Raw genomic sequence first — 19,558 nt, forward strand, 5'->3', positions numbered from 1 at the left:
TTGAAACAAAAGATTGATTAGGTGACACTGAGAAATCACATTTTTCAAAACTAGTAGTCCATTCGACTAAGTCTAAAAAGCAAAAAAAAAATTCAGCTTTTCGAAAATATTTTTATGCAGGGGCGTTTTTTCTGCAAGAAATATTTTTTAATTAAAAACAACTGCACATTTTTTGAAAATATTAACCGAAAACTGTCTGTAATTTAAAAGCGGAGCTCTTTATCAAAAAATGTGTTGTCATTGACACGAAATTTTAGATATCGTTAATGGCCCAAACACATAAAAAATACGTTTTTGAGAATTAATTTCTAATGATAAAATGTTTAAAAAATCGTAAGCATAAAAAAGTAGCTATATCTTAATACAGTCTATTTTATGTTAATTTTCCTTAACAGATGGGACATTGAATTGAAATATTGGAATAGATAATTTTCATTATAAACATTACAAAATTTTAACTAATCAAACATCTTCCTTCCCTTCCCCCCGCAGACCCCTTCGTCACACGTCCTCGTGGGACGTCCCGCCGACGATGCACGGCACCCCGAACCGAACGATGAGCTGTGACCAAACGATGACGACGCCGCAGGGCCCGCCACAGCAGACCCAGCCGGCCAACAACATCCAGCATCCGATGATGGGCGTCAGTCAGGATGTGATCTCACGGTTAGCCCACCTCGCCAATGACCACGGTGGTCATGGCCACGGCCACAACCAAGTAGGCCACCAGGACAGCATAATGAGTGCGACGGGAATTTCGTCGTCCTCGTCGGAACATGACAACCAGGAGACGAACGCCTGGAGCTCGGACTATTCGAACAGCGAGGACGAGTTTACCCACGGCGGAGGAGGAGGTGGTGGCGGCGGAGAGGATGGAGTACTTCCGGTTGGAGAAAATAACCAAGTTTGTTGGATTTTGTAGAGATAACTTATTTGCTGTTTTTTTTTCAGGGTCATAAATTTGTATCGCTCGCGGACTATTGCGCAATGGGCAACTCCGAAGTGTCTATGAAGGAGACGGACATTGTGGAGCTTCTAAAGATTGGATGCGCCGGCTGGTGGTTTGTGAAAGTTATCGGTGAGTAACGGGATGAATTCTTGCATTTTTGTACAAAAGGTTCTATCTGCGAAGAAAAATGGAGGTACTGAAAAGCTCCTTAATTAATTATTTTTAAAAATGAGCGATTTTTAAATATGATTTTTTCAGCAATCATTTATTTATCCAACGAGGCTCTGCCAAACTGAATAAATACGACGAATGCTAAAAAAAATCGAATTTTGGATGATTTGAATAGAAATTTTAGTGGAAATTGTTTCCTCGTTTTAGTTTGGCGTTCGAATTGTGCTGCCATCTGTTATTTTTTAGTGCAAAAGTGGAAGTCTAAATGATGTACTTCATCATCAGCACGCTAAAAAATAAGGCATATTTGAATCAACAAAACGTTTTGTTGATTTGAAAACTTTGAAAATCATGATTTTTGTTGAATCAACGTAAAACGTCAAAGCAGCTTTTTCAAAACAACAAAAGACTTTTGTGGAAATGAGAAAATCAAGGTTTGTTTCAACGCAATTTTGTTGTTGATTTTAATCAACAAAAAAAATGTTGGTTCAAACCTCGTACAGGTTGATTCTACAAAACATTTTTCTGCGTGAGCTCTTTAAGAGCTTTGAATTGCTCTGTCTTGTGCATCTCTCCAGCAAAAGCGAAACACTCGGGAAGCGTGAAAAGATCAACACCGGTATCATCCTCGGTATCATCAGCTTGTCCCGGGGGATTAGCGTAATTTAGGGGTCATACTTAAGCTCGACAATAAAAAATAAGACAGAGCAATTCCAGCTCAAATCAGGATTTTTTCTGGTACTTTTGTACCCGACCCTCTCCGATTTCAATGAAACTTTTTAGACATGTTATCCTAGGCCTATATAAGTCATTTTTGTGTATATGGAGCCAATAGTACTCGAGAATAACATTTGAGAAGGGCGTAAGGTATTTAAATATTTTGCTATTTAGAAATTACTGTATCTCGAAGCCGTTGCATCGTATCAAAAAGTAGGAAATTGGACGGGCTTTCTGATAAAAATACACTGAAACAAAAATACACGCCACTTTTATGTTATTTTTCAATTTTTAAGTTTAAAAGTTAAATTTGAAGGTGATGTCACGATTTTTTTTCGCTCAAAATTTTTGAGGAAATACCCTAAGATGTTACCAAAAGACTGACGAAAAATACAGGATGGTATATCTCTTCAAAAAAATACAAAAATCATTTACTAAAACTGTTTTTTTGAAAAGTGGTCTAAACGTCAAAATAATAAATAAATAAATACGTTTATATATTTACGTAATCAAATTTACTATCCTGGTTTCTACCACACTGAAAAAAATATTCTATTTTCAGTTATAAGCAATGTAATTAAGCTTATATCTGTAAGCCCTTACATCCAATTTAAATGCTGTCAAAGGCAAACTTATGGGAAATTGGACGAGCTTTCCGTTAAAAATATTTACGAGACTGAAAAACCAAGTCTGTCATATAGAAATTGTTAAAAACCACCAAAAATCCCGTTTTTTCAACATTTTTATTTTTAAAACCGCTGTATCTTCCCAAGGATTGGACATAGGACAATGGTCAATATGGAGACTTTTATGTAAAATTGTCTGGAGAATCGATTCCCACTACCGGTTTTTAAAAATTTTGACGTTTAGACCACTTTTCAAAAAACAGTTTTAGTAAATGATTTTTGTATTTTTTTAGGAGAGACATACCATCCTGCATTTTTCGTCAGTCTTTTAGTAACATTTTAGGCTATTTCCTCAAAAATTTTGAACGAAAAAAAATCGTGCCATCACCTTCAAATTTAAGTTTTAAACTTAAAAATCAAAAAATCTCATAGATGTGGCGTGTATTTTTGTTTCAGTGTATTTTTTTTTCAGAAAGCCCGTCCAATTTCCTACAAGTTTGTCTTTGACCACTTTTTGATACGACACAACGGCTTCGAGATACAGTAATTTTTAAATTACAGAATACAAAAATATTTAAATACCTTACGCCCTTCTCAAATGTTATTCTCGAGTACTATTTGCTCCATATGCACAAAAATGGCTTATATAGGCCTAGGAAAATTAGTCTACAAAGTTTCATTGAAATCGGAGAGGGTCGGGTACTAAAGTATCAGAAAAATTCCTGATTTGAGCTTTGCTCGACAGCAAAAAAATGTTTTTTTCGTGATTCGATTATCCGAGGTGAAATATTTCCGAAGCCTTCGGATAATCGAGTCTGGACAGTATCTGTATTTTGAAAATATTTATGTTTTCAAAAAATCACTAAAAATATTATGTGCTCCAAAAGTGCTAGCGTACAGCCCCCTATTTTTTTTTTATTTTATTAAAAATAATGTCATAATTCGAATTCCCGGACGCTTCGCAACCCGGACAACTCATCTTATTTTATCAATTATTTGAATATAAATTTGCATTATAACTGTCAAAACTGTGTTATTTGATGAATTCTTACATCAACTCTCATTTCAAATTGGTTTGGACGCTGTAGTCAATGTCAAAACAATTAAATAAAAATAAAATATTAGTTTACCAAAAAATAGAAACATTTCACTGAAATATTTCAGAGGCGTGCGAAGCACCGGGAAGGCAAAGCAGGAAATTATAGTTCTGATTTCCTTAAATTCTAGTAAAATTCTGTACAAAGTTTCGATTATTTTGATGTTAACAGCTTATTTGAGGCCTATAAAGAATGCCATTCACTAAAATTTCATTCGAAATTTGTGCGATTCGTAAGAAAGAATGAGTATCCGGAATTCGAATCAAAAGTGACGTTACCCAATTTTGGATTTTTTTAAATTGTACTAATAACTGAAAAAAAATCGAACGGTTCAGAAAGTTACTGTAAATTTACTATAAACTTTTAAATAACCCTTAGTAAAAGGGATTTTTTTGTCATTGTTATGCTTCTGTCCAAAATTAAATCAAAATATCAATGAATTTTCGAACATATTTTTTTCTTGGAGTTTCACGTCTTTTTCTGATCCGTGGCCCCAAAATTCATCTTCAACGTTATATGTACAATTCATCCTGAATAGTTAATAATCATTTGTATAAATTTTTCTTTTGTTGTTTTATTGTTAGAAAAAAAAACAAATTAAATGAAAAAATAATTAAAAATCTAAACATTCAACAATCATGTAAAAAAAATATCAATAGTTTTCGTAAATTATGTTTTATTCATATTTTTTGCACAAAAAAGTGAAGCTGTTAAATTATGAAATGGAAGGTAAAGGCATAGATTGAAAGGAGAAAAGACAAGTTTTTTGAAGAAAATGTACCGAATTTGACAAAACGAAAATAATAATGAATATTCAAACGAAAAAAAAAATAACTCCTAATATTTTTTATTCCTTTAAATTGTAGGCACCGGTCTCGAGGGATGGGCTCCGGCAGCGTACCTGGAACCGATCAACCGAAAGTCGTCCCGCGGTCTTCGTGGTGCTCGCAGCCAGGACAAGCTGAACGAACATTAGTAGGATTAAATTTGGTCAGGGCATGTTTAAGGACAAACGCGTTGTTGCATGCATGCAATTTTTTCGGACAATTTTCACCCGTTTCTTCACACTATTTCACCATATCATCAAATCCGTTTGTTGGGACAAATCAAACCGTACAGTTAGACATTATTCACACACATTCATACACGGACTAGCCAAAATATACATTCGATGAAGAGACACAAAACAATAGTGCTAATACTGTATAAAGCTAAGTGGAAAACAATATTGTGATGAGTGTTTATTAGAGGTTAGGATTGTGAACCAAAAACCAAACTAAACTAGCAATAATTATTGAATCACAAGGAAACGCTGGCGTGTAAACAATAGAGTTCCATGCACGTGTTAAGCTGAAGAAAGTTGGATAAAATACACAATCGTTGTAACGTTAGCTCTAATTCTGAGAAGTTCTCTCTCTGAAAGAATCGCGTTTTCGTTGCTTTTTGATCTTTCTTTCTTTCAGACATTTCCCAAAACACTGAGAGGAAAAAGAGCTTCTGTCGTCGTGACTCTATCGGTGAGAGAGCGTCTTACCGCTTCTCCCTGCCAACACAATCTCCCTCTCTCTCTCGCTCACTCTATCTCTTTTAACACTCTATCGCTCTAGTCTCTGCAATACCCACCCATGAGCCAACGCTAAACAATCCAATTCTCCCGAATCAAACGAAACTATTGGCACTACGCCCCCCGGGGCATGGCCTTCCTCTAACGTGGGATTTCTGCTCCAGCGCCTCTGACGAGACAGGAGAAACCGGGACCGACGTTTTTACTTCACCATCCGATAGAAGCTCAGTGGATAAGGCGGGAATCGAACCCGCGTCTCATAGCATCATCGGGATCGGCAGCCGAAGCCGCTACCCCTGCGCCACGAGACCCACAATCTCCCGAATCAATCAAGTTGAATTAAACAAAAAAAAATCCTTAAATGTTATCGAGAAAGTCTGTTTAGAAAAAACGAAATAAGCCAAAGCATAAACAAATAATAATAACAAACATCAATTAGCGCCCTATCAAATACGCAATTACTTGTCGATGAGGCTCATTTTCTCAAACCAACAACAACATCAAAAATTGTGTGTTATATAAAGCATGATAGAAACACTGGAAAAATGAAACAATAATCAATTGGTGACGAAAAAGTGCGCGGAAAAATTAACTTTTTTCCCCGCAAAACTAAAACACGACGACGAAATGAAAAGAAGAAGTACTCTGTGCTAGTTTTTAATTTATTTATTTATTGGTCACAAACTTGTTTTCATTTGTTTCCTCGTTTTCCCCCCATTTGTGAATACTAGCTGTTAGAAAGATGCTTACCAGTTCATCCCTCTCACCTCTTTGTTTTAGATGAGCATTATTATCTTTTTGTTAAGTTTGATCCTGCCGTTTGTACATTCTGTAATTTCCCCGTCAATACTTTGGTTCCTTTTATTCTGTAAAGATGTTTTTTCTCCTGTTAGTTTTTTATATAACTATTTTGTACAGTATTTGATTGGCACTCGTGGAAGAATCATAGTTGTTTAGGGGGGATGTCCCTTTTTTGGGCGGCAACCACATCTCAGCTTCGTTTTGTAGCAAACCTAATTGGAAGTCAATGTTTGTGAGAAGCAGACGAAAATAAGTGAAAAAAATGTATTTTTATTATACCATTATTATAGAGTTAATTTTTATATACACACATGAAAAAAAAAATCAGTTGAGACGGTTATTGTACGAAAGCGCGCTATTATACTGAAGGAGGCAAAGTTTTCTGCAACAATAAACGCAATAAACCATTATAAATAAAAATACAACAAAAAAGGCAATTGTTAGTTCGCAGAATGTAACAGTTGTAATTGGACGCAATAACGGAAATAATTGTTTGCTTTGTAAGAAGAGTAAGAAGTCGAAACAACACATTTACACACATACAGCAAATACAGCTCGAAATACTGAGGTAGAAACAGTTTGTTAATCAAATTAACAATAAACGAAACATTGGCGAGAACAGTTTTTGTTCTGTGGAAAAATTTAAATTGCTGGTTCTCTAGTTTGCTTTCATTGCTGATGACATTTGTCCATGATAGTTTTTCCATTTCAGGTTTGCCATACAAAAGATTTTGACATTTTCTCATTTAATTTTGATATTACATTTTACATCATTTAAAAAATGTGTTGGTGGTTATGTTACACATGACCAGTATGACAAAGACCTTCGCCCCATGCTCTCAACTTTCAAATTTTAATGGATGATTGCCTTAAAAATTACTGAATTCATTTTCTCAACATTTCATCACCTTAGATTTTTTTAAGCATTTCGATTATCGGAAGATCAAATCCATTTTCATGTCCAGTATTCAAAACCATGACGTTTGATAACCATATTGCCCAAAATCAATTGTTCCTTCAGGACATTTTGGCCATTTTGGTCATTTTGACCATTTTGGTCATTATGGTCATTTTGATCATTTTAATCATTTTGATCATTTTGGTCATTTTTGCCATTTTGGTCATTTCGTTCAATTTGGCATTTTTTGTCATTTTGGTCATTTTATTCATTTTGGTCCTTTTTCATTTTAGTCATTTTGTTGATTTTGGTCATTTTGATCATTTTGCTCATATTGGCCATTTTGTTCATTTTGGTCTCTTAGGTCATTTTGACCATTTTGATCATTTCGGTCATTTTGTTCATTTTGGTCATTTTGACCATTTTGTTCATTTTGATCATTTTGGTCATTTTGATCATTTTGCTCATATTGGCCATTTTGTTCATTTTGGTCTCAGGTCATTTTGACCATTTTGATCATTTTGGTCTCTTAGGTCATTTTGACCATTTTGACCATTTTGTTCATTTTGATCATTTTGATCATTTCGGTCATTTTGTTCATTTTGGTCATTTTGACCATTTTGTTCATTTTGATCATTTTGGCCATTTTCACCATTTTAGTCATTTTGATCATTTTGGTCATTTTGACCATTTTGATCATTTTGCTCATATTGGCCATTTCGTTCATTTTAGTCATTTTGGCCATTTTGATCATTTTGTTCCTTCAGGACATTTTGGCCTTTTTGGTCATCTTGGCCATTTTGGTCCTTTTTCTTTTTAGTCATTTTGTTGATTTTGGTCATTTTGATCATTTTGCTCATATTAGTAATTTTGTTCATTTTGGTCATTTTGATCATTTTGACCATTTTGATCATTTCGGTCATTTTGACCATTTTGGTCAAGTTGGTCATTTTGTTCCTACAGGACATTTTGGCCTTTTTGGTCATTTTGCCCCTTTTGGTCATTTTGGTCATTCTGGTCATTTGGTCATTTTGGTCATTTTGATCATTTTAATCTTTTTGGCCATTTTGACAGTTTGGCCATTTTAATCATTTTGACAATTTTGACCATTTTGACAGTTTGGCCATTTTGGTCATTTTGACCATTTTGGTCATTATGGTCTTTTTGACCATTTGGTCATTTTGGTCATTTTGATCATTTTAATCATTTTAATCATTTTGATCATTTTGGTCATTTTTGCCATTTTGGTCATTTCGTTCAATTTGGCATTTTTTGTCATTTTGGTCATTTTATTCATTTTGGTCCTTTTTCATTTTAGTCATTTTGTTGATTTTGGTCATTTTGATCATTTTGCTCATATTGGCCATTTTGTTCATTTTGGTCTCTTAGGTCATTTTGACCATTTTGATCATTTCGGTCATTTTGTTCATTTTGGTCATTTTGACCATTTTGTTCATTTTGATCATTTTGGTCATTTTGATCATTTTGCTCATATTGGCCATTTTGTTCATTTTGGTCTCAGGTCATTTTGACCATTTTGATCATTTTGGTCTCTTAGGTCATTTTGACCATTTTGACCATTTTGTTCATTTTGATCATTTTGATCATTTCGGTCATTTTGTTCATTTTGGTCATTTTGACCATTTTGTTCATTTTGATCATTTTGGCCATTTTCACCATTTTAGTCATTTTGATCATTTTGCTCATATTAGTCATTTTGTTCATTTTGTTCATTTTGGTCATTTTGGTCATTTTGATCATTTTGACCATTTTGATCATTTCGGTCATTTTGACCATTTTGACCATTTTGATCATTTTGCTCATATTGGCCATTTTGTTCATTTTGGTCTCAGGTCATTTTGACCATTTTGATCATTTCGGTCATTTTGTTCATTTTGGTCATTTTGACCATTTTGTTCATTTTGATCATTTTGATCATTTTGGCCATTTTCACCATTTTAGTCATTTTGATCATTTTGGTCATTTTGACCATTTTGATCATTTTGCTCATATTGGCCATTTCGTTCATTTTAGTCATTTTGGCCATTTTGATCATTTTGTTCCTTCAGGACATTTTGGCCTTTTTGGTCATCTTGGCCATTTTGGTCCTTTTTCTTTTTAGTCATTTTGTTGATTTTGGTCATTTTGATCATTTTGCTCATATTAGTAATTTTGTTCATTTTGGTCATTTTGATCATTTTGACCATTTTGATCATTTCGGTCATTTTGACCATTTTGGTCAAGTTGGTCATTTTGTTCCTACAGGACATTTTGGCCTTTTTGGTCATTTTGCCCTTTTGGTCATTTTGGTCATTCTGGTCATTTGGTCATTTTGGTCATTTTGATCATTTTAATCTTTTTGGCCATTTTGACAGTTTGGCCATTTTAATCATTTTGACAATTTTGACCATTTTGACAGTTTGGCCATTATGGTCTTTTTGACCATTTGGTCATTTTGCCCCTTTTGGTCATTTTGATCATTTTGGTCATTTTGACCATTTTGGTCATTTCGTTCATTTTGGCATTTTTTGTCATTTTGGTCATTTTATTCATTTTGGTCCTTTTTCATTTTAGTCATTTCGTTGATTTTAGTCATTTTGATCATTTTGCTCATGTTGGCCATTTTGTTCATTTTGGTCTCTTAGGTCATTTTGACCATTTTGATCATTTCGGTCATTTTGGTCATTTTGACCATTTTGTTCATTTTGATCATTTTGACCATTTTCACCATTTTAGTCATTTTGACCATTTTGGTCATTTTGACCATTTTGACCATTTTGGCCATTTTGATCATTTTGGCCCTTTTTGGTCATTTCGGTCATTTTGACCATTTCAGTCATTTTGGTCATTTTGGCTATTTTGGTCATTTGGATCATTTAAGCCATTTTGGCCATTTTGGTCATTCTGACCATTTTGATTATTTTGGTCATTTTGTTCCTTCAGGACATTTTGGCCTTTTTGGTCATTTTGGCTCTTTTGGTCATTTTGGCCCTTTTGGTCATTTTGGTCATTTTGACCATTTCAGTCATTTTGGTCATTTTGGCTATTTTGGTCATTTGGATCATTTAAGTCATTTTGGCCATTTTGGTCATTCTGACCATTTTGATTATTTTGGTCATTTTGTTCCTTTAGGACAATTTGGCCTTTTTGGTCATTTTGATAATTTTGACCATTTTAGTCATTTTGGTCATTTTGATCATTTTGGTCATTTTGACCATTTTGGCATTTTGGTCATTTTATTCCTGATCCTTTTTCATTTTAGTTATTTTGTTGATTTGGTCATTTTGATCATTTTGGTAAAGTTGGTCATTTTGGCCCTTTTGGTCATTTTGATCATTTTGACCATTTTGACAGTTTGGCCATTTTGGTCATTTTAGCCATTTTGGTCATTTTGATCATTTGGCCTTTTTGCTCATTTTTAGCCATTTTGATCATTTTGGATATTTTAGTCACTTCGATCATTTTGGTCAGTTTGGTCATTTCAAATATTTTGATTATTTTGGTCATTTTGACAGTTTGGCCATTTTGGTCATTTTGACGATTTTGATCATTTTGGCCCTTTTGTCCATTTTTAGCCATTTTGGTCATTTTGATCATTTTGGACATTTTAGTCATTTCGATCATTTTGGTCATTATGTTCATTTTGCCATTTTGACAAATTCTGATTATTTTGATCATTTTGGTAGTTTTCGTCATTTTGATGATTTTGGTCATTTTTGGCCATTTTGGTCATTTTGATCATTTTGGATATTTTAGACATTTCGATCAATTTGATCATTTGGCCATTGTGATAATTTCGGTCATTTTGATCATTTTGTTCAATTTGCCATTTTGACAAATTTTGGTTGTTTTGATCATTTTAGTCATTTTAGCCATTTTGATCAAGTTGGTCATTTTGTACTTTTTAGTCATTTTGTTCATCTTGTTCATTTTGGACCTTTTGGTCGGTTTGGTCATTGTGCAGAATTTATTTTATTTATTTATTCAGAAAAAGGGATTTCTCAATCAAACTAAAAAGAATGCACAAAATTGTGTTACCATTCAACCATTTATCAAGTGTGATCCATTGATTTTATTTTTTAATCCTCTCCACCATTGAAAGAGTCTTCAACACGATGCATATTCAGTACAATAGATATTGCTCTTCCACCTTTTTCTGTCTTGTCAAAATAACATTTAGCGCCACCAATTTTTGTTACGCAAGTTGGCAACAAGTTTGTCCCTTACGTAGGTGTGGATGTGTGTTTGTGTATGTGTGTGTACCGTCGATAGTTCGGTATTCCGTTGTTACAGTACAATAATACAGATGTTTGTCTTTTTTTTACCCCTTGGATTGATCAAGTTAACAAAAATAGGCTCTCTAAACTATCCTTCCTTCTTTCTCTAGAGTCAGCGTGCGCGGGGTTAGCGACCTTGTTGCTTGTTTTGTCAATTTGATTTAACTACAATTATTCTCGGATGGCTCCTCTACTAAATGCTTACTAAATGTTGTCGTTTTTTTAGGAAACATTGACGTCACTTTAAAAACTTATCCCGCAGTAAAGGTAGTGTGCTGGTTGTTCCGGATATAGATAGATTACGTCGTCGTCGTATTCGTCTTGTTGGTGATCTTCCTTGTTTTTTTTTTACAGTCCCAACCGTGCTGACCGCTGCTTCATGAAGATACTGTCAATGTGCTCAAACACTTGCGATGCGCTCCGGGCGGCGTCCACCCGGAAGTGCAGACCGCGCAGGGCGTAGTAATCGGCCAGCGGTTTCGTCTGCTTGTGGTACGACTCCAGTCGCTTGACGAGGGCATGGGCATTGTCATCGCTGCGACGCATCAACGGCTCGCCGGTCACGTCGTCGGTCATGGCGACCTTCGGTGGGTGGAACTCCTCGTGGTACGAGCGACCGCTGGCCTGGTGGATTAGTCGGCCGGTGATGCGACGCACCAGCAGGGAATCGTCGATGCCGAACTCGATCACGGCGTCCAGTCCGGTGTTGCGCTTGTCCAGCAGCTGGTCCAACTTTTCGGCCTGCACCACCGTCCGGGGGAATCCGTCCAGCAGAAATCCGTTCCGACACTCGGGCTTGTCCAGGTTCGAGTCGATCATGTCCACGACCAGGTCGTCCGACACCAGCTTGCCCTCGTCCATGACCTTCTTCAGCTGGGCACCGATCTTCGAGCCGGCGGCGATTTCCGCCCGCAGCATGTCCCCGGTGGACAGGTGACACACGCAGAACTTTTCCTTCAGCAGAGGGGCCTGGAAGAAAGGGGAAATGGAAAACATTGATTCAACTAGGTACTCACTATCACCGAGAGGAGTGGCACTCCTCATTGAGTAATTTATTTTTGTTTAGACTTTCGCTTTCGTTCTGACGCGCCTCAGGTCAGTATCAATCTGAGCAAAACAGCTTAGAAACAAGCAAAACGAAATCGTAGGGAGTTAAATCAGCGTGAGGAAGCAGCTGAAAGTTGACCGCGCGAAACGAGACACCCCGAAAAGATTGTGGTGGACGGACGGAGCGGCGTAGAGAAGCCGCAGCTTACGTTTTAAAATTAGATTACGTAGGTATTCGCTGCTGCTGATAGTAAAACAACATACGATGTGTGCATGCGGGTTTTGGCCATGCAGAGCTATAATTTAATCTGCACGTAATTATGAAACCAAAAAGAGCTGTCTATTTAGGGTGTAAAAATATCACCTTTAAATAAATGTCTTATTAATTGTTCCTGTCATGTGTTGATTTATCCGGGCAGTTCTGTTGTATACAATTTAAAAAGAAGCAATTTTGATGTTTTTTTAGGTCCAATAAGGCCGTTGCCAATATTTTTCAAAGTTTATGGCGCCCCTCCATTCAAAACTGGTTCGAAAAATTAGGGGGCAAAAAATATATTTATTCATAAAACTGAAAAATTTCAATGGAAACAGAGGTCTTATCAACTCAAAACAATCCAAAATGCTTTTTCTGCATTGATAATCATTTTTAGCTTGTTTGGGCTTGTTTGAAAATATTTTGAATTTTCATTCGCAATTCGCAATTCGCAATTTTCAGTGTAAGAACGGGCCTTGACCGCTCTTATGCACTAGGTTCCCGACAAACACGCACTGCCCTTACACCTACATCTCACCCTTGCTCTGAGTCAGTACGAGCAGCACGCTAGAACACGCTTTGAGTGTTCGTGCCAGGCATGCACACCTTCTTTTCCGGTTACGCATTTTAACTCGGCCGGGGGTGGTACATTACGTAGGGTTTGATGTAAGTATAAGCGCCTAACCATCTATAGTGTGCCTATCAACTTTCATTAAAGCAAAACCTGTTTTAATTTTAGTTTATATTCAAAAACTAGTTGTTTTGTCCAAACAGCACTACCAGGGTGACCACTGAAATTTCATTTTCAAATTCCCGACTTTTTCCAGACTTTTCCAGAATGCTCAAATAATAGGCATTTCTTATCTAAAGAATGAATGAACAAAAAACTTTCTATAAGAACAGTAAATATTAACCAGCCAGCGAAAAAAAATCACAATGATTTAAAAAAAAAAAATCCAAATATAGGCAACTGAACAATAAATAAAAAAAAACACTTCAAAAATGGAATTTCATTATTATGATTCAGAGTAGAAACACAAACAATTAGTCTTTGGAAAAATAATCGAAAGTTCAACAATACTTAAAACTTCCATGTTATTTTTTAAATTGGCAAACGTATAGTTTTTGATACTTCGTTTCAACTGAAAATGACAAAAAGTTAAAGATAACTGAACTTAAAATAGCGTTCCTATTTTTTCAAAACTTCATCATCGTTTTAAATCAAAGAATGATTGAAACATAATTGCTGTTATTATTCATTCAAAGGATTTAGGAAAATGTCAAGGAATTCATAAAATTTATTTTTAATTTTGTAATTTTTGATATTAAATTTTCTAATCAATTTTTTCCCACTTATTTCAAGCAAAATAATTGAAGAAACATTTTTTTTAAACAATTTCGCAATAACTAAAAATTTCTTGGATTATTTTTTTGCAATTTCAATATTTTCTTTATTTTGGATTTTATTCGATATTTAGGTTTTCCGAAAACTGAAAATCAAGCTTTATCTATGGTAGGTAATTTAGCCATACTCACAAAAAAAGTTCAAGGGCAACATTTGGAAAAAAATATATTTTAAATTACTAAATGAATTTAGTTAAACAATTAAAAATATTCACCGAAAAAAACCATTGCCAAACTCAAGTTGGAATCTGTTACCAAATATCCAATTATGTGACAAAATGAAATAGAATTATAATTCTAAGCTGGCCATCATGCTCTTTTTTTATATTAGATTTTCATTAACTTTACCTCTTGTTTGATGAACAAAAATTAAAGCGATCATTTGATTCATAAAAAAATATTATGAAAATCTGTGTCAAAGACTCCAATATTCATTAAGATTTTGAATGCCTTTAACAGCTTTTCTATACTCAAATATATTGAAATAGTGAAAAGAACCTTAAATTTAAAGTAAGTTACTAAAGCAGAAATGAGTGAATTCAATTTGAAAATTTTACAAAATATTACAAAATTATTCAAGAGTTAAAAAATAATTTTCAATCAAGTATGCTCAGAATTCCCGACTTTTCCCGGCTTTTTGACAAAAAATCATAAATTCCCGACTTTTTCTCGATTTTTGGCGGATTTTGGCGAATTCCCGACTTTTTCCCGACTTTCCCGACTTGAGTGGCCACCCTGCACTACGGATGTAGTTGGGCTCCTTCCGGGATGTTCCTCGCCTGGGTGTCAACCGACGAGTACCATCAGTATCATGTTGGCCTGCCGAGACTGTATTCAAATTTGACAAAAAATGAATCGCAGAATTCAAATTAATCACATTTCATGACAGCAGAAAAACAAAAAAAAATACGAATGCAGTACTTGTTCGGTAACTGGGGTGAATGAAAAATTACGAGGGGACCTTCGAGGAATAATATTTTCCTGATGAAATATGAAAATAAAGTTTACTAAAATTTATTTACATTGCCTACTTTTCATATTTCTTTAATTGTTACTTAAAATTAATTAAAAGTTTGAAAAACTTTGCATGATTTTTGCAACGATTAACCCCTCGGTAAATTCGTTTGTTTTGGTTTTTTTGACGTTTGTCTGCTTTTTAACTGGGCTACGGTCCACTTATCGAGCGCCCAGTTAAACAACGCCCAGTTACCTAACAAGTACTGTATTCGAATCAAGGCTGGATATTCGATTCTGGACTGTAATAAATAATCAAGGCTGGATATTCGATTCTGGACTGTAATAAAAAAAAATAAAGGTTGTAGAATAGACCCGAAACTACCATTAAAACAAAAATAAATCGTTGAAGAAAACGAGTTTTAAATCCGTTTAAAAACCCAAACCCAAAGTGGCACATTCTATCCTTCCTGCCCCTAGCAATAAAAATCAAGTCAATTGAAAATTATTCAGAGAGTTTAATAGTTTTATTTTTCGCCAATTTTAAATTCATTGTTGTAAACAATGTAACGACTCCTGCTCGACTTTTGAAATCGGTTGCGGTCACTTGCCCCGATGAGGCAAATGAAATTAGATGTTTGCAGTATCGCTACTGGTTTTATCTATCCGTTCAATACGATAACAAAAGATAACAAACAACCACAACAGTGAGAAAGAGCGAGTCAATGATACGCTCTCCCGCGATAAATACTACAAACTACGCTTTCGTGATGTGGCTGGGCGTTCCGATTCACTCGTGACCACGTCTCGTCCCTCCAATTGGCAACGATGGCCTTGAAGGAATTTATATGAAACAAACCCGGAGAAGCAAACACCGAAGAGCAGCAATTGATAAAACTGTTTCTTGTCTGCCTCTTTTATCAGTTAAGCGAAGCTTAAACTAGATCAAACAGCACCCTGCGGGTAGGATTTGTCCAGGTAATCCAGGAATCCGTCCCTCTACCGACATTATATAACTTGCTACAAAAATCATGCCTTGAAGTGGGGGGGAAACGCACGCGTTCAAAGGTCTTGCCAAAAAAAAATCACTTTCTGCCAATCAAGGTCACGATTTTTTTGCTAATTTAAATTTTCCTTCATTTTAGAGGTTCGGGAAACCGAGTCTCACCTGTGTTCCCTTGCCGGAGCCGGGCGGTCCCAGCAGGATGGCGTTGATTCCGACCGGCGATTCTTGGCTCGGTTTCGCCAGCGGCACTGCTGCGGTTGGGGCCATCTTACTGCTCTTTCTTCAAGCACTAAAAGCCGGAATCCGGAGAAGAAAAAAACGAAGAAATCAGAAAATCTCTTCACCGAGAGTCAATTTGGCACAAAACTACGATTCAAAACTAACCGGTAAACAAGCAAACACACGCGGGAATCGACGCTAGGTCGGAGCTTTACAACCCAAGAAGGAAACGAACGTCGGAACGGAACTGCCACGAACCACACCGGAGGAACCCGTTTTCGAACTGCACTGACAAACGACTGAGGGGTTTTTTTTTCTACGCAGACTGGTGCTGATTTTAGCATGCGGGCGGCTGATTTTGTTGGCGACTTATCGCTTTGTTGTCAACGCGTTGACAGGTAAGCGAAACGATCGAAACGGTCAGTGGAACTGTACAACGTTTGAAAACACAGACAAGGCGAAGTGTTTATTTCATGCACTTTGAAACAAATATTTGGATTTTTGAATACATTTTTTTTTAATTCAGGAAATACGATGTTAATGGGCTCAAGCTTAATTTGGTTTTGGAAAAAAAAATCGCGAAGATGATTTAGGGGAGATAACCCCATTTTCATCACACTAAGTTTTTCAGCCTATTCTCGTCACTTTTATAGTTTAAACTATAAGCAATTGGGTACTAAAGCCCTATGCCAATTTTTATGTACAACGGTAAAAAACACGATTAAAAACCATTTCTGATCACTTTTTTTCATTTTAATGCAAATTTTTTTTTTTGACAAGACAACATTTTTTCGATGGATCAACTATGGTCCCCTTGGAACGACCTGTCAAGTAGGAGCTTTTCTGTCAAGAAGGACCGCGAGGTTAATTTTTCAAAATTGATTTAAAAATCCATTTTAAGCTCTTTATGGTCGTACAAAGGGTCATTGTACTCAGAAACATAAGCTTTATCGCTGTGAACAATAATATCAGCAATCTAAGCTTCATTTTAGGACCCAATTGCCACTATTCAAACAACATTTCTAGAGTTTTTTTTTATTAAGTCTATATACCGTAAAACGGGGTGATTTTGATAGCCGGGGTGACTTTGATAGGCTTGCGATTTTTCCGCAAAATGAAAAGTACAATTAAAATACGTACGGAATGGTTTAGAATCATAATGACCGTGGAAGAGAAGTGTTCAAAGTACCTCAAAAAGAACTTTTCATAAAATTTTGAAAATTTCAAAAAGTTAGTCAACTATAGATAAGAAAATGTTGATGAAAGTCATTTTTTTAAACTTCTCAAAGTGTCATGATTTTCTAAATGAACATGATTATGAATCGGAAAACGGAATGCATTTTCGGATTCTTTGGACAATTTTCCACTAGGAGAAGGTTAAATAACTTTGTAAATATTCGCAATTCGCAATTTTCAGTGTAAGAACGGGCCTTGACCGATCTTATGCACCAGGTTCCCGACGAACACGCACTGCCCTTACACCTACATCCCACCCTTGCTCTGAGTCAGTACGAGCAGCACGCTAGAACACGCTTTGAGTGTTCGTGCCAGGCATGCACACCTTCTTTTCCGGTTACGCATTTTAACTCGGCCGGGGGTGGTACATTACGTAGGGTTTGATGTAAGTATAAGCGCCTAACCATTCATTGTGTGCCTATCAACTTTCATTAAAGCAAAAACTGTTTTATTTTTAGTTTGAATTCAAAAACTAATTGTTATTTACTGTGTTTTGTTTTCTCCTGAAATTTTTCCTAGTGTTGAGTCGTGTTTAGATGTTGCTATTTCTTTTGTCGCGGTGTTTTGTTACAATTTTTGGTCCTAAGCATTTTATAAAAGTTTTTTTTTTTTTCAAAAGTACAATAGTAATATTTGTGTTAACTCTTTGATCATTCCAAAAATTGAGTAAGGGCTCGAACCTCATTTGTTTGGTGAAGATTGAAAACAATGGACAGTGAAAGAAATATACTATTTGAAGAATCAATTGTAAAAGAAAGATAGTAATTTATTAAGTTGATAATGAAGTTAACAATAGTTAATAAAAAGAGGTAACAAACAAGCTTAGATTGTATTAAGTGCAATTTATATGGCAGATGAAAAATTATTCAAAAAGATAAATAAAGATAAACAAAATTGACATCGCTGCCAAATAAAGGAAAAACAGACAGTTTGTTACAGCAGCATCAATTGGTAAAATAGAGTGGAAAAGCGTTGAGAAATAAGAGAATCAAATAAATAAAATCGAAATCAAATAGAGGATAGTAAACAGAAGCCGCGTTAGAAAATCAGTGAAACAAAATAAACAGAAGATAGGTGGTAGCCAGGCTTGCCACAAATACAGATTTTTTTGGCACATACCAAATACTCAATCGAGTATAACTTTAAAGAATAACATTCTTACCAAAAACTGAACATGCCAAAAGATGCTAACAATGTTTATCTTTTTGGCCAATTTAACAAAAACTGCTAAAAATTATTTTAACTGTTAAAAAAAAATTCGTTGGTGTTTCGGGCCTGTGCTGAAAAATCTGTATTTGTGGCAAGCCTGGTGGTAGCTGAGAATGAAGAGAAGAGAAACCCCGTTGTGCGACGTTTCAGGTACATCCACAGCAGTTGACTCAACATACTGCGAATCAAAACAATACCGTCTACAATCACAAATTACTTCCCTTTCCCATATTGTCGCGCCCCTTTCTTTTAGCCGTCTCTACTCTGACCCTCGCTGGTCAAAGGTTTACGATCCGTTTCCACAGGCCACCAGCTAGGTCATCATGAAAACCAAGCCAACGTGGAGGTAAGAAAATAGGACACTTGCAAGGAACCAGAGCTATACTGTTCTGATCAAGATAATTCGGATGATCTAACAGAACTACGGATGTAGTTAGTTACGCTCCTTCCAGGATGTTCCTTACGTGGACGTCAACCGAAGAGCACGCAACAAGGTCAGTGCCATTGCATGCTCTTAGGTATCAATCCTTGGCCTGCAAAACGGAATCTAATTAGAATCGTATACAAATTCCGTTTCAAACGCAACAACCGGTTCCGTGTTCAAACCGGTTGTTGCGTTTGAAACGGAATTTGTGTACAATTCTAATTAGATTCCGTTTCAGAATTCGGATTGATTTGACTGGGAGCTCGATCATTGTTTGCATCAGGACACTGTGACGAGAAGTTCGTAATTTTTTTGGTTAATTTGTTTTTCACTGTGCTCAGAAAGCCTTATACCCCTGACTCAAGGCGGTTTCAAAATCACCCAAAAAGCAAAAAGTGGAAATTTGGTTTATTGGACCTTTACAAAAAAACTCCGGATTTGAGCTATTTATTGCTTTGAAATAGCCAAAAACACTATATTTACCTAGATATTTACAGCTTCCATTAAATCTGCATAAGGCCGATGCAAATATTTAAAAAAGTTTTTGTCCCTCGGCCCTGGCCGAGGTCAAGGGGGGGGGGGGGGGCAAAAAAATAAAAAAATATATAAAAATTTAAATAACAAGCCATAGTCTTCACATTGAAATGAAAAAAGTGTTTTAAAATGCATTTTACACTAGTTCAGTTGTTTAGCAATCTCTAGTTTT

The 19,558-nt window shown here is 35.6% G+C and overlaps 2 protein-coding genes across 6 annotated transcripts in view; one reads left to right on the forward strand and one right to left on the reverse strand.

Annotated features, from left to right (window-relative positions):
• Positions 1 to 4,958, forward strand: part of LOC6047867 (guanine nucleotide exchange factor DBS) — a 216,319-nt gene extending 211,361 nt beyond the window's left edge. For all 5 annotated transcript variants that reach the window (XM_038266278.1, XM_038266279.1, XM_038266280.1 and 2 more), the window contains 3 exons: positions 493 to 886; positions 952 to 1,078; positions 4,427 to 4,958. In XM_038266278.1, the coding sequence (XP_038122206.1) occupies positions 493 to 886; positions 952 to 1,078; positions 4,427 to 4,536 (631 nt within the window). In that variant the 3' untranslated portion in view covers positions 4,537 to 4,958. The remainder of the gene's footprint in view (positions 1 to 492; positions 887 to 951; positions 1,079 to 4,426) is intronic.
• Positions 4,959 to 10,852: 5,894 nt separating this feature from the next.
• LOC6047866 (adenylate kinase) lies at positions 10,853 to 16,323 on the reverse strand. The gene is made up of 3 exons (XM_001864830.2): positions 16,149 to 16,323; positions 15,927 to 16,053; positions 10,853 to 12,069 (listed from the first exon to the last, which is right to left on the reverse strand). The coding sequence occupies exons 2-3, from the start codon at positions 16,029 to 16,031 to the stop codon at positions 11,449 to 11,451; spliced, it is 726 nt and encodes a 241-aa protein (XP_001864865.1). The 5' UTR covers positions 16,032 to 16,053; positions 16,149 to 16,323; the 3' UTR covers positions 10,853 to 11,448.
• Positions 16,324 to 19,558: the final 3,235 nt, after the last annotated feature.

The sequence above is a fragment of the Culex quinquefasciatus genome, chromosome 3 (assembly GCF_015732765.1).
Source record: "Culex quinquefasciatus strain JHB chromosome 3, VPISU_Cqui_1.0_pri_paternal, whole genome shotgun sequence".
NCBI lineage: Eukaryota > Metazoa > Arthropoda > Insecta > Diptera > Culicidae > Culex > Culex quinquefasciatus.

Bases quoted from the DNA above. Each gene is read 5' to 3' on its own strand.
- LOC6047866 (XM_001864830.2), bottom strand. From the start codon at position 16,031: ATGGCCCCAACCGCAGCAGTGCCGCTGGCGAAACCGAGCCAAGAATCG. The intron at 12,070-15,926 runs GTGAGACTCGGT...CCTTTCTTCCAG, and splicing joins GCTCCGGCAAGGGAACACAG to GCCCCTCTGCTGAAGGAAAA.